Source organism: Toxorhynchites rutilus, chromosome 2 (genome assembly GCF_029784135.1).
Source record: "Toxorhynchites rutilus septentrionalis strain SRP chromosome 2, ASM2978413v1, whole genome shotgun sequence".
Taxonomy (NCBI): domain Eukaryota; kingdom Metazoa; phylum Arthropoda; class Insecta; order Diptera; family Culicidae; genus Toxorhynchites; species Toxorhynchites rutilus.
In genome coordinates this window covers 105,619,144-105,643,899 of record NC_073745.1, presented here as the reverse complement: position 1 = coordinate 105,643,899, position 24,756 = coordinate 105,619,144, and the positions used below count along the sequence as shown (strand labels likewise).

The 24,756-nt window shown below is 39.8% G+C and overlaps 1 protein-coding gene across 9 annotated transcripts in view; it reads left to right on the top strand.

The window, feature by feature from the left end:
- LOC129767952 (rho guanine nucleotide exchange factor 11) overlaps nt 1–24,756 on the top strand; it is a 286,719-nt gene that overhangs the window by 102,660 nt on the left and 159,303 nt on the right. For 7 of the 9 annotated variants that reach the window (XR_008741601.1, XM_055769267.1, XM_055769265.1 and 4 more), the window contains 6 exons: nt 8,524–9,507; nt 11,025–11,678; nt 19,455–19,741; nt 19,809–20,107; nt 20,167–20,301; nt 20,366–20,416. Coding sequence is in view for 8 of the 9 variants with exons in the window: in XM_055769267.1 (XP_055625242.1) it covers nt 8,524–9,507; nt 11,025–11,678; nt 19,455–19,741; nt 19,809–20,107; nt 20,167–20,301; nt 20,366–20,416 (2,410 nt within the window). In the remaining variant the exon portion in view is untranslated. The remainder of the gene's footprint in view (nt 1–8,523; nt 9,508–11,024; nt 11,679–19,454; nt 19,742–19,808; nt 20,108–20,166; nt 20,302–20,365; nt 20,417–24,756) is intronic. The other 2 variants (XM_055769268.1, XM_055769270.1) reach the window with 2 other exon arrangements.

Genomic DNA, 24,756 nt, shown 5'->3' with positions numbered 1-24,756 from the left:
TGTACTTATGTTAATGTACGCTCTACAAAGCTATAGTACATGTGTGGTAATTGACAAACATTCGGTCACATTCTTCCTCATTTCCTATCTTTTGGAAACGCACAAAGGAACAATGTGTGCGTGTGATTCCCGAAAATACAGAAGCACTCTCTACCGGACAGGATGAAAATTGTCGCGATGCTTCCACCGAACAAAAGAGTAATGTTTTGTAAACAGTTGCCATGCACTTGAAGGCAAGCATCACGCAAATGAATGTATCAACCCATTAACGATCAAGCTGTAAAAATTATTTTTTACAAAAGCCATTTGTGTAATTTTGATCATTGGCGTTACAGAAACCCCAATCTTCAAGAATTATTCGTTTTTTTCCTGAATCACAATGTGTGATCTTTTATCAAAATAATAATGTAGAAAAGTTTACACATTTTTGAATTTCATAAAGTTATATATAAAATTTTGGCGTAAAACTACGTCTTTCATTAGGGGTGCCAAATCAAAAAATAGGTCACATTTTTATGAAATAAAGTTAACGTTAATATTTTTGCTACGAACGGATTTTAACGATTTGCATACCAATCGAATCAGAAATTTTCTAAGATTTGTTTGATATGCTATACATTACTATCCCATAATCTGTATATGGTTTAAATTGATCAAAATAGGAATCAATTTCATTTCCCCATACATTTGTTCTGTCCATTTGTGTGCCTTCCCGAACAGAGCTGTCAATATCGAGCAACTTATCGACGAGCAACGAAGGGGAAATCGTAAGATTTAAAATCTCCGTGAACATAGGCAAAGAAGAAAGGCAACGAAGAGGAATATTTGCCTAGAGTATAGACAGTGAATCTCACTGAGGCAAACGTTCATTCTTCGTGAGGACACCAACTGGCCAACAACAGTAGAGTTTTACAAGGACCTTTTTGAAGGCTAGAGACGAATGAAATTAAGAAGTTTAAAGTCTCTTCAGTTCAATAAGGAAAGGAAAGGCAATCGTTCAGTATCGTTCTAGATACGAAGCAATGAACATCGCTTGTCTTTCCTTGTTGAGCTGTGGACGCGACCAAGTTACTCACTCGATGATATCGCTAGCGTTGCAATCATTGCATCAAACTGACGCCATTGCATTACTATTTTGAGCTACACAATTGTGTGGGGTATCATCGAGGCTATCGTCGGGTCACCAAAAAAATAATTGTTCTGGAATTCTGCCTGTGCTATGGTTTTACATGGCGGTAGCAAAACTCTTTCCACCAAGGATAACAGCTAAGATAATCTAGACAGGCAATATTAATAGAAAGGGCTTCTGTTGAGAAGAGCGCAAAACAGAGATAAGTGTGTGTATATTCAGATGCTTCAAGCCATCGATATATGGATATTTGTGTGCGTACGTGCGTGCTTCATAATCCGTACGTAAAAATAGTGCATCTTCGCTACGCTGAAACCCCATTTGTATCTATTTATTTATTTATTTATTTATTTATTATTATCAACGGGTACAATTATGCCCTAATGACGATCACTTACAGAACTAAACTTACATTTTACTTATATATATATATATATATATATATATATATATATATATATATATATATATATATATTTTTTTTTTTTTTAAATCTTAAAATTTAATTTAAAATCTCCGTGAACATAGGCAAAGAAGAAAGGCAACGAAGAGGAATATTTGCCTAGAGTATAGACAGTGAATCTCACTGAGGCAAACGTTCATTCTTCGTGAGGACACCAACTGGCCAACAACAGTAGAGTTTTACAAGGACCTTTTTGAAGGCTAGAGACGAATGAAATTAAGAAGTTTAAAGTCTCTTCAGTTCAATAAGGAAAGGAAAGGCAATCGTTCAGTATCGTTCTAGATACGAAGCAATGAACATCGCTTGTCTTTCCTTGTTGAGCTGTGGACGCGACCAAGTTACTCACTCGATGATATCGCTAGCGTTGCAATCATTGCATCAAACTGACGCCATTGCATTACTATTTTGAGCTACACAATTGTGTGGGGTATCATCGAGGCTATCGTCGGGTCACCAAAAAAATAATTGTTCTGGAATTCTGCCTGTGCTATGGTTTTACATGGCGGTAGCAAAACTCTTTCCACCAAGGATAACAGCTAAGATAATCTAGACAGGCAATATTAATAGAAAGGGCTTCTGTTGAGAAGAGCGCAAAACAGAGATAAGTGTGTGTATATTCAGATGCTTCAAGCCATCGATATATGGATATTTGTGTGCGTACGTGCGTGCTTCATAATCCGTACGTAAAAATAGTGCATCTTCGCTACGCTGAAACCCCATTTGTATCTATTTATTTATTTATTTATTTATTTATTATTATCAACGGGTACAATTATGCCCTAATGACGATCACTTACAGAACTAAACTTACATTTTACTTATATATATATATATATATATATATATATATATATATATATATATATATATATATATATATATATATATATATATATATATATATATATATATATATATATATATATATATATATATATATATATATATATATATATATATATATATATATATATATATATATATATATATATATATATATATATTTTTTTTTTAAATCTTAAAATTTAATTTAAAATCTCCGTGAACATAGGCAAAGAAGAAAGGCAACGAAGAGGAATATTTGCCTAGAGTATAGACAGTGAATCTCACTGAGGCAAACGTTCATTCTTCGTGAGGACACCAACTGGCCAACAACAGTAGAGTTTTACAAGGACCTTTTTGAAGGCTAGAGACGAATGAAATTAAGAAGTTTAAAGTCTCTTCAGTTCAATAAGGAAAGGAAAGGCAATCGTTCAGTATCGTTCTAGATACGAAGCAATGAACATCGCTTGTCTTTCCTTGTTGAGCTGTGGACGCGACCAAGTTACTCACTCGATGATATCGCTAGCGTTGCAATCATTGCATCAAACTGACGCCATTGCATTACTATTTTGAGCTACACAATTGTGTGGGGTATCATCGAGGCTATCGTCGGGTCACCAAAAAAATAATTGTTCTGGAATTCTGCCTGTGCTATGGTTTTACATGGCGGTAGCAAAACTCTTTCCACCAAGGATAACAGCTAAGATAATCTAGACAGGCAATATTAATAGAAAGGGCTTCTGTTGAGAAGAGCGCAAAACAGAGATAAGTGTGTGTATATTCAGATGCTTCAAGCCATCGATATATGGATATTTGTGTGCGTACGTGCGTGCTTCATAATCCGTACGTAAAAATAGTGCATCTTCGCTACGCTGAAACCCCATTTGTATCTAATTATTTATTTATTTATTTATTTATTATTATCAACGGGTACAATTATGCCCTAATGACGATCACTTACAGAACTAAACTTACATTTTACTTATATATATATATATATATATATATATATATATATATATATATATATATATATATATATATATATATATATATATATAAGTATATATATTTTTATATATTATATATTTTTTATATATATTTTTTAAGTAATGCGCGAGACAATCCGAAATCGAAGAAACGACTGTAGCAATTGAACTCGCGGCACATGCTCGACAAAGGCTCATTGTTGCCATAGTTTGTGTTAGAAAATGGTATTTGAAGGAAACTGTGAGACCTCAGACCTGCAGAAGCACTGGACAATCAATATGTGACAATATCAAATCTGATATGAAGCAGGTTTTGGCAATCCTTCAACGATCATGCAGTGTTTCTATTCCGATAAGTTTGCAGCGATTTTCATAGCTGGGGAGATTATGAGGATTACTCCACGGTAGACGGCGCAATGCAAACCTCATGAACTTCCGCTGGACAGCTTCCACACGTAGAATACCGTTTTGGTAGTAGGGTGCCCAAACAATAGAGCCGTACTCCAATAATGAGCGGACCAGGGCACAGTATAAAGCTTTTATGCAATAAATGTCCCTAAAATGTTTGGTCGAGCGAAATATTAAGCCAAGTCCTTTAGATGCTTTAGTAATTATGTATGCGCTATGCTCGCGAAACGTAAGCCTTGAGTCCAGTATGATTCCTAAGTCCTTAACACAGTCAACACGTTGTAGAGTTATGCCTTTAAGCTTATAAACATAATAAGCTGTTGAACGTTTACGAGAAAAGGATATTATCGAGCATTTGTTTGGGTTCAAAATCATCCTGTTCGCGTCACACCACGCAGCAAAGGTATTTATTTGTGTCTGGAGAAACTCAGCATCAGCTTCACATTCAATCTGATGGTACAGTTTGAAGTCATCCGCATACGATAATTTCTGGCACTCAAGATAGAAATTGATGTCGTTGAGGTAAAGTAAGAAAATATATGGACCGAGATGACTTCTTTGAGGAACTCCTGAAGAAACCCGAAAGGGCTTCGAGATAGTGTCACCAATTTTCACTGAAATTTTTCGGCCTGTCAGATATGATTGCATCCAACCCAGAAAAGAGCCACTGAAGCCAAGACATTGAAGTTTGGCGATTGTTATCTGGTGATTTATGGGATCGAAAGCTGCTGAAAAATCAGTGTATATCGCATCGATTTGTTGACGCGACTGTAGAGCCCGTGTTATTGAAGATGTGTAAACGATCAAATTCGTTGATGTGGATCGATTGGGAATGAATCCATGTTGCTCTTGGACTATGTAGCTTTTACAGTAATGAGAAATGCAATCCAGTACAATTATTTCGCACAATTTCGAAACCGCGCATAAGCAAGCAATTCCTCGATAGTTTTTTACATCCTTTTTGCAACCCTTCTTGAAAACAGGGAATATGAAAGAATTCTTCCATGTTTTCGGAAAGATGCCACATTGGATGGAGCAGTTGAATATGATGCTTAGTGTTTGAGACAAACTTGTCGAGCACTTCTTCAGAATAATGGCGGGAATGCCATCAGGTCCAGGATTTGTACACTGTTTCAGCTTACTGCATGCTGCGTCCACGATATTGGGACTGATCATAGGAGGTGTTATAGGCGAGTTAAACTGGGGTGAGTTATTAACTGCAGCGGTGATTTGATCATGATCAAGGTACTCTTCCACTAAAACGCTATTGAACTGAACTCGGAACAGTTCGCAGATATCTTCTCTAGTCGAAGCTTCAATGTTGTCGCGCACCATTACAGTCGGTAGTCCGGACTCTCTCCTTTGGTCATTAACAAATGACCAGAAACGTTTCGGGTTGTTTTTCAATGAAGATTGCATGCGGTCCTGATATTTGCCGAATAATGAACTGTTTAGGCGTTTATAAATGTATATACGTGCTTGCATAACGTGCTTTCCACAAAATACATCTATTTTTAGAATATTTCTTTAAAACGAATCGTTTAGTTGTTTTTAAGCGTTTCAACTGATAATTTGACCAAGGTGGATGAAGGGTTGTACGATTCAAGTACGGAACAAATTGGTCGATGGCGTAGAGCAACACATGAGAAAAGATTAGAGTAGTTGCCTCCAAATCTGAGTAGTCTAAAATTTCGCTCCAGTTCATGCTCAAGAAAAATCTATTCATTGATGAGTAATTAGCTTTCCTATAATCGTAATATTCTGTCGTGCGTGCGAATTCGGCTGGATGTGGAACACGTAACGAAATGAGAAGCGGAGAGTGATGAATACACGATTTCACCAGAGGAGAGGGCGCCTCAATCACAGCTACGCACGGTATGATTTCGGTACTGGTAAAGCATAGATCGAGAATCCGATTATTTTCATTAGGAACTCCATTTGTTTGGCATAACCCAGCAAAACTGAAACTGTCTAGAAGATGCACGGTTTGGCGATTCATGGTTGACCGTACAGTATCAGGATAGAAGTATTTCGAAGAACTATTGATCCAGCTAATGGCCGGTAAATTGTAATCACCAAGCAGGAGAATGTTGTATCTGCTCACGTGTGCATTGGTGGTGCAAATTATGTAGCCGTAATGATACATTTAAACAAGGAGGGGAGATAGTGGGAGGTAAATATTTGCGCTAGGTTATTAGAAATGAATCTCTGCTGAGGCAAATATTCAGTCTCTTTCTAAGCAGTTAACATTGTTTGGTTTCCGTCATCATAAAGGCTTTGTTGGTGCCTTTGACATTGCATCAATGCATTGAACTGACACTATGGCAAAGCAGGTGTTAAGGTTGTGCGCCAAAACAATATTTGGGGAATACCAAGGATATTGAATATCGTGCTGAAATGTTATAAGTTATTTGGGTTTGCATGCCAGTCGCAAAACTGCCTTAAACTAGGATTGTATTTGAGAATAGCGCAAAATGATGAGAAGTGTTCATATTTCTGGTAGCTTTGAACCACCAATGTATGGCTCTGTATGCATCCTATGGCAAATGCTTGTTTGGTTCTTGATTTTCGTTGTACGAACGATGCCTAGAGGTGCGATTCCATTGAGGCAATACAAAATAACAGGTAGTATGACATTTGATACTTGCAAATATTGTCATTGTTGTTGTTTCCGAAGCCAAAGATATATTGATGTAGTTATGAGACGTAGAATAATAGTGCTGGTGCAACAAGTATACAATCGACTGTAGCCGAGTCTATGTCGATTGCGAAGAAGACCTCCAGAATAGCGCTCGAGGTAAATTTTGAATGCATTGACATGAAACAAATTGCGACATACGATAGGGCTAGTGTATTGTTCTGCGAGAGCGAGAAAGAATCGTCAATCAATTATCGACAATATAAAAAACCATTTCAGGGCGATCAAACCATTCTACTAAACAGTTATTTCTAAAATTTCACAGCATTATAAAATAATATCCGAAGTTATAAACAAACGTCATATATAAAATAACAGCGTAGTTCTACGTCAACAATGCGGTCGTGTCTTGGACACAACCTCCTATATTTTTTTTTATAAAGTTAAGTATACAGTTTATTGTCAAAACTAATCTCACACAACAAGTTATGTACTTCTCGCACATAGTTACATTAAACCGAATTTATTGCCCAATAAAGTTTCACAAAATTTAATGAAATTAATAGTAAGTGGTAACTAATAGACTAAGCTATCATTTGACGGCAAAACCTAGCATTGAAACAATTCCATAGAAATGTGACATGTTTCATGATTTGGCATCCTAACTGGAAGAAATTGTTTACTCGATGTTTCCACCACATGAATTGTAGATGGTGCTGCTGAGGAACTTCCGCTCTTGTTATGCATTCAAAAGTATGCCCATAAGTCTGTTGATACATTCTGTTGATTCTAGCCACCCTTCATAAATTCTAGTGGATTTAGTATCGAGAGTTGCATCGGAGGCGCCTGACGACGATGATGTCAGAGGTGCGTTGGCTAGCAATCCAAGATCTAAAATTATCATGTTTTCATCAAATGGTGAATTCGTGTCGAACCTTGTCGAATTGTCTGTCGGTCTCCTGTTGTCGACCTGTGTTGAAAAATCATCGGCGACATCTGATTTGATGACCCAAGTGACTAAGCCGCTCCTAGACATAAAACTAAGAATACTTGACATTTTAATTTCTGGAATGCGTATAAACATGTTTAGGTATTACACTTTTACAAAAAAAAACTATGTGTACTGACGCCGGACGTAGGCATCCCCATAGTACAGCCTATTCGCTGCAATCGTTATGAAATTGAATCGACTGTCTCTGTGTGCATGCATCTAATATTCACAATCATAAGCTCCACACACTTTCCAATGTGTCTTGGCTACAGAGAATGAATGTATAAAAAATACATCCACCGAATTTGTCTAACTTGTCATGCCCTAACGTAGTAAGCCGTAGTAAGGACTATTAATTTTCCGTCGATTCGTGTCTGCTAATTCGTTAGTTAGTTCGGTTGATGTGACAGCTTTAAACTCGAGTCAGCTTTCGTGTGAAGGCTGTCGCGAGAAGACTGTCATGAGTAGAAAAACTGTCATAGTAGAATGAAGGTGACATCCTTCGGAATACTGTTGCGAGATAGTTTATTTGGTACGCCTAGTGGGACGACAATTATTTCTCTTTCTCAAATAGTTGTATTTCTGAAATCAATTTGACTCCCATGTTTTCATGTTTTAATGAGACAATTCCTTGTAGAAATAATCTGAAATGATAAATAGTTAAAGAACACGTGCAATGAGGGAAACTGATACTTTATGTACAAATTCGTATACTTTTTTCCAACATTACAAGGAGCTCAAACTTTCAGGCAACTACTCTAGCACACCAGTTACACACCTATTTACGCAAACTACTTTTAACGACTTCAGCATCATAAATATATCACAAACTAAATAATCTGCACACAAAAATACCATTAATACTATACAACATATCGCAAATATTTTACCCATCATCTACCACGGAATATTTATGCCGCGATCATACATAATTGCGCGCAAAAATAAGCAGAGCGTGGTCATATATAACCCTAATCACATAATAAATCTCTTATTTTCTCCTTCGCTCAATCTGACTCCACACTTACAAACACACCACTCCCACCACACGTGTCGTTTGTCTCTCTCTCTTTTTAATTGCAGGATACCTCATATCCACAATTTTCATCCACGACTTCACCGCTCTTTCCACAGCCCCAGCCACAAAACACCTCCACCCCAGCATTCCTTTCCCGCTTTCCCCGCTCATTGTCATCTCTCAGCCTTGGAACGAAAAAGAAATCCACCGAGAAGGATACCAGCGCCATTGGTTCACCCAACGCCGGAGTCGTTATGCATGGCACTCCGGAGTGTATCAGTCCTACGAGTGCGTCCCTCCTGAACCATGGTCCTTTTGGGCACGGGTTGGGCTCCAGCGGGAATGCCAGCACTCCTACGAAGAAAAAATACAGCGGAGGTAACGTGTCGGAGCGGAGCTACAGTAAACAGCAGGACACACCGCCACCCCTTCCGCAGAGAAACATTCCAAAAAGAGCGGATTCCTCGCTGGATTCGGTTGACACGGTCGGAACCCGCCGAAACATCGTGGTGTCCGATTTGGATCATTCCATACTGAACGCTCCGGGCAGTGGTGCCAGCAAATGTGTTAACAATAACAATAACCTAAGCTCGGGAGGTGGCGGTGGAGGAGGAGGTAGCGTTAAAGGTAGTGGCAAATCGAGGAAGAAGAAGAACGGTAACTTGGTAGACTCCAAAGCCGAGCAAACGATGTACCTCCATGGTACCGAACGTGGTGGAGGTGGTGAACTGCAAGCAGAGCCTCCACCGTTACCACCGAGGCAGCCAGGGATGATGGAAGTTAATCAGAACATCATCATGAACAATGACAATGTTGCGACAACCTTTGGGAACAATTGCAACGCCGCCACCATCAACAACAATAACAGCAATAACAACCATCATCAGTTCAACAGTCCGGAGAATCGACCACCACCGAACAGTATTAACACGTTGATGAACTATCCCCTGATCACGACTTGTACACCGGTACGCGACAATTTGGCCGCGGCATTTCCCCTCTCACAAAGACCCAATATCGTGCATCAAATGCAGCAACATAAGCAAGCCGTAAGTAAACTCAGCCAATTCACATCACTCTGTCCTTTCCCTCGTTTCTGCCTCTCGCTCTCACTGATGCCTCCTACTACCTATATCTTCTTTCTGCTATATCTGTCTGAGTGTGTGTCTGAGTTTTGAAGCACGCTCCTTCTTCTGGTTTTGCAAAGGAGAACCTTCGCTCCCACTTCGAGTTGGATTTCTTCCTCTCAACTTCTGGATAATACACACACACTCCATGCACTGGAATGCACGCGGTTGACCCCATGGGTGGAGGGTTTGTATGATAGCATTGTAGAATTACCTCCGAATTTCGTTGCGAGTGGTCTCTGTCAGTTTGAATCACCTGATCTGTAAATACACACTTGGACCAGAGCTCTTCTCCGTGATACGAATTTAGCTGTAGATACAATGATCCACTTCTAACGTACATCCTGCACGAACAACTCGATGATCATCGAGCTAATGGGATCGGACGTGAATGAGTCAGCTTTACTAACCAACTCCCGCTAGGATCTAGAATGGCTTGAATCGCCGTGAAACATCGTCCTGTTCTGAAAAAAACTGATAAATTCATAATTCGTAAAGAATGCTTACAAAGACGGTAAAGTTCGTCGGGAAAAATGTGATCGTATTCGAGGGCTAACCATCAACTGACCACTATAATATAATTACAGCTCGTGGGGTTCGTCATCGAGGTAAGCAAATGCTTTTCGCAGACCAGAACTTCGGGTTGTGTCTTCCGAGTTCCCGCGAGGTTGTTATTCCGATCATCACATTCACCCAGTCGTCTTGATCTTTTAAAGACTATCATTGCATTTAAGTAGTAAAGCGTCCATCGACATCATTATCATAATCGGCATCTTTGGACTTTGATTGCTTCAATTTCGTTGGTACCTTTCATTCCCTCTAGTCTCATTCAAACAAACCCAGAGTCTCCCGTTTTCATTTGATTAAATGGGTGGTATTCTTCGCACATTTGAACCATCACCAGACCCTGGCGTCGAATATGTCCGAAACGGTTCGACTATCAAACAGCCCGAAATACCCCACAAATAGATAACAAAATATAAGATTTATGATCTCAAGGTCAAAAGGGTTACAGGTTAGTAAAAATTACCCGTTTCTTCCGTATATTCTACAGATCGGCGAAGATCGTAATCAGTAAGTCCCGCATGAGTAGCTTGATGCCAGTAACTAATGCAAGTTAAACAACGTGACTAATTGCACGATTGAATTGGTTTTGCTTTGCCTGTTGATGATGATCTGTATTAGTTGCATGCTAAATGTGAATGTGATGATGATCGTGACCACTAACATACATTCTAGGCCATAGCGTAAAAAGTTCGCGTAGGAACCCAAAGAGTTGTGTCCCCATGTTGTGATCGAAGCACCAGTGTGTTTATTTTTCATGATTTTGTTTTTCCCGATTTCTCTCGTGTGGATGTCCCGAGGCGATAACGATGGCTACCTCTGATTGGATTGTGCGTCTACAAGAAATCATTACCTTGAGTTCGTATTTTCCACAGGCATTCAACTCAACATCGGCCTCGGCGCCCATCAATCAATCCATCAACAAGAAGCACCGGCGGATAGTGTCCTCTCCGGAGAACATCAGCTCCAAAGAGTTCGGTGACCATACAGGGGCACTCGTGCCCCGACACCAAAAGACCTCATCGGATTCTTGGGACAAACAGTCCCACGAGATAACGCCACCCGGAACTCCTCCACCACCGTACCCGAGTTCATCGTTGGTCGGCAGTGGTGTTGGTGGTGGTAGCGGCCATTTGCACCACGATCACACCACTGCCGGCGACCTGGCGTTAGTGAGCGGAAACCTCAGTCTTCTTCAGCAACAACAACAGCACCAATCACCGGTGACCGCGACGATTGTGGCTGCCCAAGCCAACGTTGCTCAGAAACCGATCATCTCGATGGAGGACGACGAAATCTCGGACCAGGAGAGCTTCATCGAGGAACACGGTCCGTTCCGGTCGCTATCGCAGCTACTTGAACCGGCCCACTCGGCGCATTTAGCAGTATTTCTTAATTTTGTCCTCTCCAACTCGGATCCTTCGCCGCTGCTGTTCTACTTGATAACAGCGTTGTACAAAGAGGGTAGCATCAAAGATATGCGCAAGTGGGCATATGAGATACACTCGACATTTCTCGTGCCCGGAGCGGTAAGTCTCTTGAATTCAAACATGAAAAAAATAACAACAACCATATATTGACGTAGGACTACGTCTAACCGGAATACAATGGAACCCTGATTATCCGCGAGCGGATGATCCGCGGTGCGGATTTTTTGCGATAGCGAGTTCCAGTAATTCTATAGATCTTTCCGGAATTTGTTGGTGAGTGATAGGCTCATGTATTTTTGTTTTGGTCATGGCCTTCACATTATTTGCCCACTGATGTACAGGACCTTGTAGATGGATAGTTTAATGATTTATGTATGGATAAAACATAGTTCTCATGCTGAAATATCTTTTTTTCGTGTTTGACACTCATTTTTAGTCCTATATTGCAATATCCGCGATTTTCGTTATTCTCGGTGAGCTAGCCAGACAATTCCGCGGATAATCGGGGTTCACCCAATGAGACGGGTACATGAAAATGGTGTTTGGAATTTTTTTATGATGCCAATTGTCCTAAAATTGCATAAAACGTTGAGATCTACTACCATCTCAAAAATTTTTTTGGGTCAAAAATCGACACTCTAGGACTATGGAATATGAGGCTAAATGGTTTGAGTGTCATTAGAAAATGTTACCTCGATTTTCGATTCGGAACTGTGAATTGTAAATTGCCTGTGAAGTTGTATTCAAAAAAAACACAATTTCCCCACCACCGCCGCGTCAATAGTTTTTCTGCCTATTGTCGCACTTTCGAACCATTATTGCGTACAAACTTTCATCAAACGAAACCGTGCCGATTTGTTTAACAACTCGCATCTTCGAGCCATAACAAAGACTGCGGATGAAAAATAACCATTGGCTTTGCTCTCTGAGTCCATCAACAGTCTGCAATCGGAAATAAGGATGATTTCTTTTAAGCTCTCACTGACGTTGCAGTCCCCACAGTACAATCGATGGCCGACCGCTAGTGAATCGATGCGTACTACCAAACGACCTCAATAATTGGAGTCAGTACGTCCATCATCTGAGTGCCAATCCGGCTCGAAGCAGCTGAGCTCGAACATTACATCCGTACCTGTCAGAGAAAACCCGGCTTGTAAGTTCTGGCTGTATCTATCGCACATCCAACCGGGTGTCACTAATGGAGCAATCTCGCAATGGTGATAGCAAATTTGGAAATAGACGGCGTTCCCAATGTAGTGAAGTTGGTACCTAGAGAGACGGATACCAGCAACATGTCGTTCGTCTCATTCAAAGTTGGTCTCGATGCTGCTTTGAAGAGCAAAGCGTTTGACCCGGAGACGTGACCTGAAAGAATTAAGTTTTCGCCGTTTCGAGGACTATGGCTCCCAAAAAATTCGGAGGCTCTCTACCGTGAATCTAGATTCACCAATGATTGCCGCGAGGAAGCCGCCATCAGCTGTCATAGTTTGAACCCAGAACGTTTTGCCTACAGCATTAAGGGAGATCCTGAGCCACCGGACCAAGTCGAGTATCCAGATAGTTCTTGTCACAATAATTCCTGTCGTCATATTCATCCTGGCCCTTCGGTCGCGGTCGGTGAAAGGATCTCCCTACCCCCTCGCACAGGCCAGGATGCGTATTCTTGTAACGTGCATCTGCCTTATCTCTCTTCGTGTTACAGATTCAATATGACATCTTTAGACGTTCGACTTAAAAACGTATACTTTGATTATGCACCCAAATTTCAACGACGACAACGACTTGCAATCTGCTCACACTGTTTTTAACGACGATAATAACAGACGGGTAGACGTTACTGCTAGCTGTAAACATGTTTGTCTAGGACGCATTGTCTACAGCACTGAGAGAGTCCCTGAACCACCAGACCAAGTCGCGTTTCAAAGTTCCTGTCTACAAAGTCGCCCTGGCCCTTCAGTCATGGTTGGTGACGGGATATCCCGACATCCTTCCTAAGGCAAATATTTTTGCAATAGAAACAATTTGTCTCCTGATCTTTCTAACGATTCTAGATCTCCTTCTGGACCAATTAACTTCATCAACCATTCAGCAAATCCTGGGCTGACGTTCTTCTATCAGAACGCTCGTGCTTCCCCATATGACGTTATTATAATCACCGAAACATGGCTCGACGATGTCATACCATCCCGTATGCTGTTTGGCGACAACTTCGTCGTATATAGAAGGGGACCGTACTGCGCTCACTAGCAATAAGAACCGTTCCGGTGGAGAATCGCAATCATCGCAATCGAGAAGAGCATTCCTTCATCATCCTTCGCGGTAGACGATGTTTTTACGCTTGATAATATAAACGACCCACTCATCGCAGTCGTGAATGTCTTCCGCCGTTCATAGTCACCTTAAGCTGCAGCTCTCCCGCGATATACCATTGAAGTCTTCGATCTTCAGGAGTATAACTTCGCAAAAATCGACTTTTATCTACCGTATTAAGTCAAATCGACTGGTCATCTGTCTTGAACTGCAATGACATTGACATTAGGGTCCACGAATTCGCTGCTTCTGTTCGACTGGCAATCGCTCAATGTGCATTCTGGAATTTTGTCAATTCGGAAAGAAAAGAGATTGGCCTTCCAATCTCCTTATCCCTGGATGAAAGAGTCGCTAACACTAGTTCGGAGAAGTGTGAACTTTTCGCCGAATTCTTCCGTTCTGTTTTCAAAGTTACGCCTGCAAATGAAGATTCCGTAGACCCACTTGACTTCACCCCAAATGACGTGATCGAGTTGGACACTTTCGAGGTCTCATATGAAGAGTTTATTGCAGCTGTAAACAAAGTAAAGTCGTCCAACAGTCCCGGTTCAGATGGAATTCCTGCATGTGTTATAAAAATGTTCCGTCCAACTCATGAACCCACTGCTGTGCATATTCAATTTGTCAATGACCTTGGCCAAATTCCCGACCGACTGAAAATTATCGTACATGTTTCCTGTCCACAAGAAGAGAAGCAAAACTGATTTCAGATGCTATCGTGAGATCACCTCTCTCTGTGCATGTTCGAAACTACTAGGGATCATCGTTTCCAACTTCATGTTCTACAGAACAAAAGCATGGTTTCTACCACACAAACGTCAGTTTACCTCGATCTGTCTTCGAAGTATCGGTCTGCGTAAATAAGTGGACACAATTTACACTTATTTGAAAGCAGCTTTTGATCGGGTTTACCACTTCATTCTTCTGCGTAAACTGCAATGGAAATGGGCTCATTTTTTTTTCAAATTTGTTCAATGGTTTAAATCCTGCCTCTACAATAAAGCTCTTGCGGTCACCCTGCAGGGGTGCCTCAGGGGAGTAATCTTGGCCCTCTGTTATGCTCGCAATATATAAATGACGCAATTTCACTTCTAGAGAACGGGTGCTATTTAATATAAGAAGAGGACACAAAAATCTTTGTGATCGTTGATAATGAAGATGAGTGTTACCGACTTCAGGAGATACTAGACAAATTTGTATCGTGGTGCCGTGCCAGCAACTCGACTCTCAGCATTTCAAAGTGCCACGTCATCAGCTTCCATCGCAAAATATTGGACTCCAATCTGACATTCAGAAACCGTTATTCAGAAATAATTGCGAAGGCACGAAGACAACTTGGTTTCATTGGAAAGGTGAGAAAGGAGTTCAAAGATCCCTACACTCAGAAATCACTGTATGTCAGTCTTGAAATGGGTTCAATCAATTGAGATCCATTTCATAGTATCCTAATCATCGCTTAGAAGCCATTCAGCGTAAATTCGCGAAATCTGCGCTTCGCTTCGCCGTGGAATGATCCTGTCAATTTGCCGCCCTACCAGGACAGATACCAACTGCTGCGATTGGAGACACTGGAACGAAGGAGAAAAAATGCGAGAGCCGTTTTGGCTGTCAAGCTATTGAACGCCGAGCTCGACGCACCGAACCTATTGGCCCTTGTGGACATCAATATTCCTGTTTTTTTAGATAACTGTAAATCCGTATGTGTCATGCAATTTTAATACATTTGAGACCGAAAATGTTTTTTGAAAAGCCTGTGATTTTTCAGTTTTCAAAAAACTCAAATTTTAACGTCTGTGACACTAGTAAATAAAGTCCGAATGAGATAATATTTTACATAGGGCATATTATCGTGCAAATAAACATTTCGTAGCAAGTTCCGAATGAAAAATCGAGATAACTATTTTTATTGGCACCCAAAACCATACATTTTGCCAGTCCCAGAGTGTCGATTTCTATTCCGAATTTTTTTTCGAGATGACAGTAGATCTCGACGTTTCATGCAATTTTAAGACATTTGGCATCAATTTTTTTTCCAAAACACCATTTTCTTGTACACCCTCCCACCTTTGGGTTTGTTTTTTTTTTCAAAAAACTCAAACTTTGACCGGTTTGCTCCTCTTTCCCTCAAGTTCGATTGAGATAGAATTTTGCATAGGGCGTTTTTTCGAGATGGTGAATATTTTGTATGGAGTAACTTTTTGAAATGTTAAGGTCGATACATTTTTCCCATACATTTCCTATACATTGGCACCCTAATATACATCCATTCCATGCTCAACCGATGAAGTGGTTCTCAGATTTTAGTTTAAACTAGCTGACCCGGCAAACTTCGTCCTGCCCAAAATTTGTTTTTTGTTATCAATACCTTCAAACATTCACGTTTTCTTGCTATGACCAAGTTCATGTGTCTAATCGCAAAACCCCGTTTAATTTACCTTTTACTATGAAATTCCTAGTATTTCTAACAAAACTCATCATTATAATATCAGATTATTTTCAGACACAATTCTCGTTCAAGATTTTTCAAACACTTGCAAATAACATGTTTCTCCGTTACATGGAATAAATGTTTTAAACAGAAAATATAATAGAATAAAGACAGTCCTATATCGGACAATTCCTTCCTCGAGTTCTGCTCTAATCAACACTTTGAGTGATACTATTTTTTTGGTATAGATAGAAGAAGATATAGGAGTGCCCTTCATCATATTAAAATCCAAATCCAGTTTTGAACAAAGATCATTTTCGCTAGCGCAAACATCAAATGGACAAACAGCACTTGTCACCATGTAATTGTAGAACATATGGGAATTTATTTTCCGAATTTTCCCATTTTTCCTTCAGAGTTTTCCGAGTATTTTCAATTGTCATGTTTGGTTGGAATAATTTGGTTGAAATATGTGTAATATTTTTATTTATTCTCCATTCCAGAGGAGGGAGGGGTGTCATACCATTCTTCTTTCTTTCTTTGTTTTTAAGAGGCTTTAAACTTTGCAGTTCATTCGCCTCTATTTGTCATACCATCATAGAAACATTTCTCATATCCAAACCCCCCTCCCATCCCAAATTGTGCTTGATTAGGTCTCGAGTTATGCAGAAGTTTGTGTTTCGTTTGTATGGCAGCCCCCCTTAGAGTAAAAACATTTGTGCCATGCATTCAAAAGCTGTCATCCAATGTCAAAAAAAATCGCTGAAAGTGCAGTTGAGGTTTTAAATAGCGATTGAGTAATTATAAAGGGGCTCAAAGGCTTCTACATAAGCATTAATTAGACACCATCTGGTCAGTCGAATCTAATACAGGTTGAGGAAAGGTTATATTAGCGATTGTGTGCTTATCATTATCTAACAAACTCCAATTCTCACTAAATCCAACTAGCACTTTAAATTCTTCATCAAGTTCGATGGAAGAATCCTTCTGGCTGACGAGTGTCCTCATCATTAGATGATAGAAGTTCCAACCAGTAGAAACAGGTGTCACTGGGTACTTTCCTCCTGAAATATCGAAGAAATTCTTGTATTTAGTATTGCGATATAAAGTAACGATTTTTGTGACTTTTTTAAGATCTGATTGATGCTTTTTTCAAACCCAATATTAGTTGGGCAATATCGAAAATTAGATTGATTGACTGCATACTTTTCTCGTAGCAGCTGAATTTCGATTTATTGTTACAATGCATATGCATACCGGATTGAATGCGTTTCCCTAACACGGACTTCAAAACCATGGAGTCAGGGGTAATCGTCAGGGGTGTTCCCCCAACTACAAAGCCGAGGAGCCTGGGAAAACCGTCTATACAGGTACTAAAGACGAATGTACTTTCAAGTTCGAAGCCTCTATAGCATAAAAAATAAAAGTTGAACTTAATGATTCATGCAAACCGAGAGCACCTTAGTATCCGCTTGGATTTTCGAACTCCGGAATGTGTTTTCATAGCACAGACTACAAAAGCGGATACGAATACAACAATCATTCAATCAATAATTTAATCAATACAAACCAGTTTCATAAATTATCAAAATTCATTCACGACAGTAAGAATTAACTTTTTCTCAGTGTCTGATGAATTCTCTTCTGCTGACACACAACATTATATCTCTCATAGTGAGTGTAACGCAAGAGTTCATTTCAATCATATCAAGGACTAAGACATAGACAATAACTTTACTATATTGAATGAAAACAGCACGAATGAATTTCGATAAACCTGCATTCGCGCACCTTCCTCACTGTCAATAATTTGAGATGATTATCACGCAAGCCAAATTGATATTCATCGCTTGCAGTGAATTTTTATTAAATACGATTCTTATACTAATTAAGAACAAAGAATGCTCCTACGTACAGGAGACTTTGGACGTAGGTAATTTTACCCGCCACTTCCTCACCCAGCATACATATACTGCGGTTAAATGTGGCTTGTTGCATGAAAACGATTTTAATGTGAAGAAGTGAAGCGTTCCATGGCCGTCACCACTTCAAACGTTTCTAACTTTTTTAGTTTTAATAATTTTCTTTCGTTTATATAATTTTTGCATTTTTAAATAATTAATGAGCAGAAATAGAATAATGGATATTAAAAAATATTATTTATTTTATTTGTTCAGAACTCAACAAACGTCCAAATTAATGTATTCACACTAACATACCCTCTAGTCGATTTCACTCTCAATTGGTTGACGTTGAATCCTTATGTTTTGATTCTCACTAACACGTAATGATATTCAATTCTGATGACTCAAATATCAAGGCGAAAATGAAAACGCAATGAAAAATGAACTTCATAGCATGTTCACGTTGATGTTCATTCCACTTGTTTTCATTGTTAGTATTGTTTCATTTTAATCGATAATCGCTTGAGCCGTGACCGGAATAAATCGCCACAGTAAACAACTGCAACAGAAACAACCATTTAGAAAAAGTGTAGTAGGCTAGAAATATTTGGCGCGGGAAAAACATCATGTGTATAAATGCCTCACATTTCTATTATAAATTTTTTCTCTTGTTCTCGTTTTTCTAAATTTATTCTGAGGACAATGTAAAGGGGACGAAGTCCCCATTTGGCGAGGATAAAGAATCGAGGCGGCCCAAGCCGCCAAGATGACATGATCCGAGTACACCGCCGACCCGCCGTCGGAAGCGGCGGTGTCTCGCACGCAAACCTGGGATCCACTGATTGCCCGGTTAGTTTGAAACATAGGATACGATCTTTTAGCAATGTCCGACCGAGCTCTAGCGAGCGTCGGACGGTATACGTCTGCCCGGGGCGTTACGTTTGCCTGGGGCGATACGTTTGCCCGGTTAATTCTTGTTTTGAAATACAATACCGCGCCACAATATTTATAGTCTACTACACTTTTTATGAGTGGTGGTTTCTGTTGCAGTCGTTTTCTCCTGCGCTTTATTCCGGGAATCGCTTGAGCAATACAAGGTAAATTGAAATTCGTCGTATTTGAATGTTGTGAACGTGAATATTTTAAATGATTACTAAAGAGTAGTCCTATGTCAACATTGTGGTTATATCATAGATATGACCCATCCATTTCTTTTTTCTTCCCCATCTGTAGCCCCTCCTTTGGCCTAACGTGGACGAATCGCTCGCCCGCGAAATCGACGACATTCTGCAGAAGGAGAATGACAAGGTGGAAATTCTGCGGCGGGTGTTCTACAAAAGCCGTAACAAGGCGCGAGATTACATCAACATTCAGTTGCAGGAGTTTCAGGTGAAACGGACGGCTGGCCTCGGAACGATGTACGGCCCAACCGATCAGCAGCTACAGAACGCCAAAGGTGATAAAGTCAAAGAGCAGCGGATAGTGGAGGATACGTTACTACCAAAACTTCAACAGTACTTGTAAGTGGTTCTTTCAGCATCAAAATTCGAACGCAACGCATCATTATGTCGTTTTTATTTTTCACAGGGACGAAATCGAGCGAGAATCGATGAGGGAATGTCCTAAAAAGCTAGCACTCTGTTCAGCTCTGTCCACCGTGTTGCAGCGATTTTTCGTGACACGATCCAACCCGGGTAGTCCGATCGACAAGGTACACCACTTTGTCAGCCGGGAGAAAAGCTTCAAGAGTCGACTGATGGCGAAAAATCGCAAGCAGGATATCCTTGGACACAACCTTCGGTTGCAGCCGTACTACGAGGTAACCCGGTGTAACCACTGCCAGAATATACTCTGGGGTGTTAGTCCGCAGGGTTATCACTGTTCAAGTATGTATTAAATGGAGACAACGCATTACATTTCTCTAACACAAAGATCTGATCTCTAGATTGCGAACTGAACATCCATCGAGCGTGTGCGAAAGATCTGAACGAGTGCTGCCCCGGACCGGCGCCTCTGAAGAATGACAGTAGTAAAATTACAAAGCTTATGGAGAAAATATCCAGCCGGAATCATCATCAAGGTAGGAGAACATTTGGTTTTGGATACTGAATTATGCTTTGAATGAATAATTGTTTTCGTTTTAGCCGACAAATCCAGACGGCATGATGATGATGGCGATGATAGCTTCGGAATCGGTAAGCCAACAATTGCTTTCATTCAGATGTGGTATGCATTCCAAAAGGTTTAATATTTACCATTTTATGATATCTATTGTCATTATATAAGATCATTTGTTCTTCATACAAGGTAAGGTTATGATCATGTTTATGTTTTTTGGGTCTGCAAGAACCCAATACGAAATATTGTCGAAATAGTAGCTTCTGGGGATGTTCCGGATGTTTATGCTACGGGAAAGTTACGGCTGTTGGATATCAACAGCGATTTCCGTTGCAATACTAACAGAGACTGTTAGACACAGTGATCGTTTCGAACGATAACTTTGAGGCGGCTGGAAGATTTCAGCAATCGTCGCTACGATAGAAAATTATATGCTATCAGGAGATAGCGGTTGTTAAGCAGCGATTGATAGGCCAGCAAGGCGACTTTGTAGCGATCCGAAAGATTACGAATCTGTAGTGGCTCATGAAGCGATAAAGGCTGTTTGGATATTCTCAACTTTAAGGTACTGCCAAGAAATGTGGTGCGCAAACAATGGATCAAGTACAAGTGCAATCTCGATTATATGGTTGCTGTCAACGGAGAAACGGATCCAGATCTTAAATATATTGCTCGCAATAACTGAATTTGACTCACAAGAAGTACTCGATTCTATTCCGGAAGCCGATGAACATAAACAAGGCGGAATTGACACTTGTACGTTGCCTATCAGCAAATTTAATTCCCATTTCGCTCCAAAGTATCACGCAACATTCGAGTGACATTTCTTTTGAACATTGAAACCAAGGTCTGATGGAACTCTTGTCAAATTCATGAGCAAGCTAGCAGTTGCGTCATTGACGAATCCGCCGAGGAAAGTAATTGATCAACGCAATCGACAAGGTTATTCTAATTGCTCCTACGGAACTGAAAGAACAACTACTCCAAAAAAATACACTGGACATCAATGAGGTGACAAGGATTATAAACTTGTACGATTCTGTTGAATTCGAAACGTATCCAAGAGATTGAATCGCACTCAAGCAAAGCTGAAGACACGGAGTACAGAACTTTCATTTTCAACATTGGTGAACGTGATGAATTGATTGGGTGAGGGTTGAGCAGATTTTTATTTGATTCCGGATATATGAAAAATATAACTGACGATAAATCGTAGAATAACCTGAAAATGAATGGCAGAAAAAATATGGAATCGGTGCGAACAGTGTTACAAGATTTTTTTCTACCATACGGGCAAAAGGTATCACCTTTAAGGGAGTATTCTAGTCTAGAAATTTAAAAAAGAATCAAAAAAAAAAAAATCTCTTCATATTTCTGTAGTTTAGGCATACAAGAATATACCCTAGAAAGGACTTATCGAAAATCTTATGATTTACCGAGTTAGAGCAATTTAAGTGATGCGGTATCTAACCTATTAGGGCCACAACAATGAACTTCAAACGCGTTTTTCTCAAAACTAGTTTGTTCAAACTGGCGTACACGATATCTCAAGTTCTACTGAACCGATTCATGTCAAATTTAAATGGATACAATCTGCAGGCATCTCTCTATCGCATGAACCTCTAAAAAATGATATTTTTAAAATTTAGCTATTAAAAATCGGAAACGTAAGAAAAAGCGTTTCAAACCGCATTTTATTTTTCAAACGGCCACCATTTTGTCAAAAAAGATGTTTTTGACTTGTCCGAGGTTCATGCGATAGCGGCATCTTTACTGATTCGGAATCAGTTCGATTTTTTTTGAACCCTCTCACTTTATCAGCTCTTAACTATTCTAATTATGTATGTTTTTTCTCCATTCAATTTTTTTTTCTATTGTTAAAAGATAGATGAACAAATAATGATATAATAGATAGTGAAGATATTCTTTATTTTATTTTTACGGAGCTCGAAAGAATGTCCGAAATTCGTGTCTCTACACAAGAATACCCTCTTAACTGGGCTAGGATCCTTTGAATCTCATGTTACGGTTTACGATTTATCATGCCGAGGGTTCGGGTTCGATTCCCGTTCCTGCCGGGGGATTTTTCGCCAAAGAAACCTCCGCCGATTTGCATTGTGGTCACGTGTATTCTAGAGCTTGCCACTCCTGAATACATTCAAGGCGTGTTTTTCGGCATAGAAATCTCAACTAAGTACTACTAATAAAAATAACGCAAGTAATACTTACATTGAGAAGGCCAAAGTTCCACTGGGAATGCTAGCGCCATCCAAGAAGAAGAAGTGTGTATGAAGCAGACCTCTCATTCTCTCAAACTGAAGGTCAGCTTGGAATTGTACTCAAAAAAAGTCCAAATGATGCCAAGCAGGGATCGATCCAAGGTCGGCTAGGATATCATGCTGTTTTGCCCGACTACGCTATCCACATATTAAGAGATGAACGGATTTCCGGTATCTATCCGGTATCTGACATCCGGCTTCGGAGCTTGCAGGATATCGGACATCCAGCCAAACTATTATCCGTTTGTTATTTTTGAGCTCAAATAATGTTATAAATGTGGATGTCATAAGATGTCCAAAAAATAATTTTGTGTGTAGATATGCGCCACGTAAACGTTGCTACTCTGAGAGAAAGACATCTCATGAGCATTGAAGATGATGCTCTCTCACTGATTTTTCATGAAAAATAACTAATTTTTAACAAAAATAACCGCCACTTCGGGAAATTTTTCGAATTTTCAAAAACTCTTATGTAACGTTTTAGGTACTGTCCTAAAGATTCAAAATATTCATTGCAATTCGTTCTGCGACACCCCGTTGCTTTGGAGCCGATACCACTAACAAGGTATTGATTTTGAGACAGCATCTATGCATCCAGCAAAAAATGGAAAATACATCTTCAAATATACCTTAAACAATAACCAGAATACCCGAACACTTCACTTAATTCCTAACATCCGAGAAAAATTCACGAATATTCATTATTTTTCATCCTTCCAGATAGGGGTCCCCCTTTAACGTTCAAAACCTTGCACCCCAGCGCACAGTCGGGCGATTGCATACAAAAGCTGGCCAAGCAAAAAAAGTGTCGTTAAATGCAAAAAACTTTATATAGGGTTGGGGAAAAAGAAATGTCTTATTTCTGATCGAAATTTGACGCTTTATTTAACATACTTAAAATTATCCAATTTATGTCAAATATGCGCCGTTTTGTTCGCAAAATTGTTTCCATTTAGAAGGCAACTTCATTATCCCCCCTTATAAAACCCCCTTCTTATTTGCAAAAAACTCAGACAGCCAGTTTTCGCAAGCTTCTTTTGCGGCCAACTTAGTATCACCAAGAGCGTTTTGCATGGACCGGAAGAGATGATAATCACTTGGAGCCAGGTCCGGACTATACGGTGGATGCAATAGGACATCCCATCCGAGCTCCGTAGCTTCTAGCGGGTCATCAAAGATGTGTCAGGCCGAGCGTTGTCCTGGTGAAAAACAACACCATTCCTATTGATCATTTCTGGCCGCTTCTGGTCAATCGCCTGCTTCAAACGGTCAAGTTGCTCACAGTAGAGAATCGAGTTGAGGGTCTGGCCTTAGTTGAGCAGCTCATAGTGGATGATTCCCTTCCAATCCCACCAAACACACAGCAAAACCTTCCTGGCCGTCAATCCGGGTTTGGCGATGGTTTGGGCCGGCTCACCGCGTTTCGACCACGGCTTTTTTCGCTTCAGGTTGTCGTACGTGATCCACTTTTCATCACCAGTCACCATCTTCTTCGAAAATGGGTCGAGTTCGTTCCGTTTCCGCAGTGCATCGCAGGCGTTGATTCGGTCTAAAAGATTTTTTTTGCATCAACTCGTGTGGCACCCATTCATCCAGCTTTTTTTGAAATCCAATCTTTTGCAAATGGCTCCAAACGGTTTTATGGTCTATACCCAGTTACTGGCCAATCGAGTGAGTATTCACATGCCGGTCTACTTGGATGATTTCAACGATTTTATCGTTTTCCACGACGAGGTTTATATAAACATGTTTATAATTACATAAGTTTATCCAAGTATTAATATTGCCCTTTTTCAACTATTCAGTGTAATTTTATCAAGATTTGGAAGAGAAATCAAAAAAGAAATGTTTTTTTTTCAATATTTTTTGAGATGGTTATTAAAATCCATATCATCCTTTGCTTTATTATTTACCCCCCATTATTTGTTAATTTTTCCTGTTTTTCGTTTTTTGGCCTATCATTTTGACAAATCAATTTGAGAGGTTTGAAATTGCGACAAGATAGAAATTTGGTGTGAAAGAGCGAATTGTGGAAAATTTTCTAAGCTTTATAATTAAAGTTTTTCTGTAGTATTCAATTTCTGAGTTTGTTTTGATGGCCGATTGAATTTGATTCATAGAAGAATAAGATTTTATTT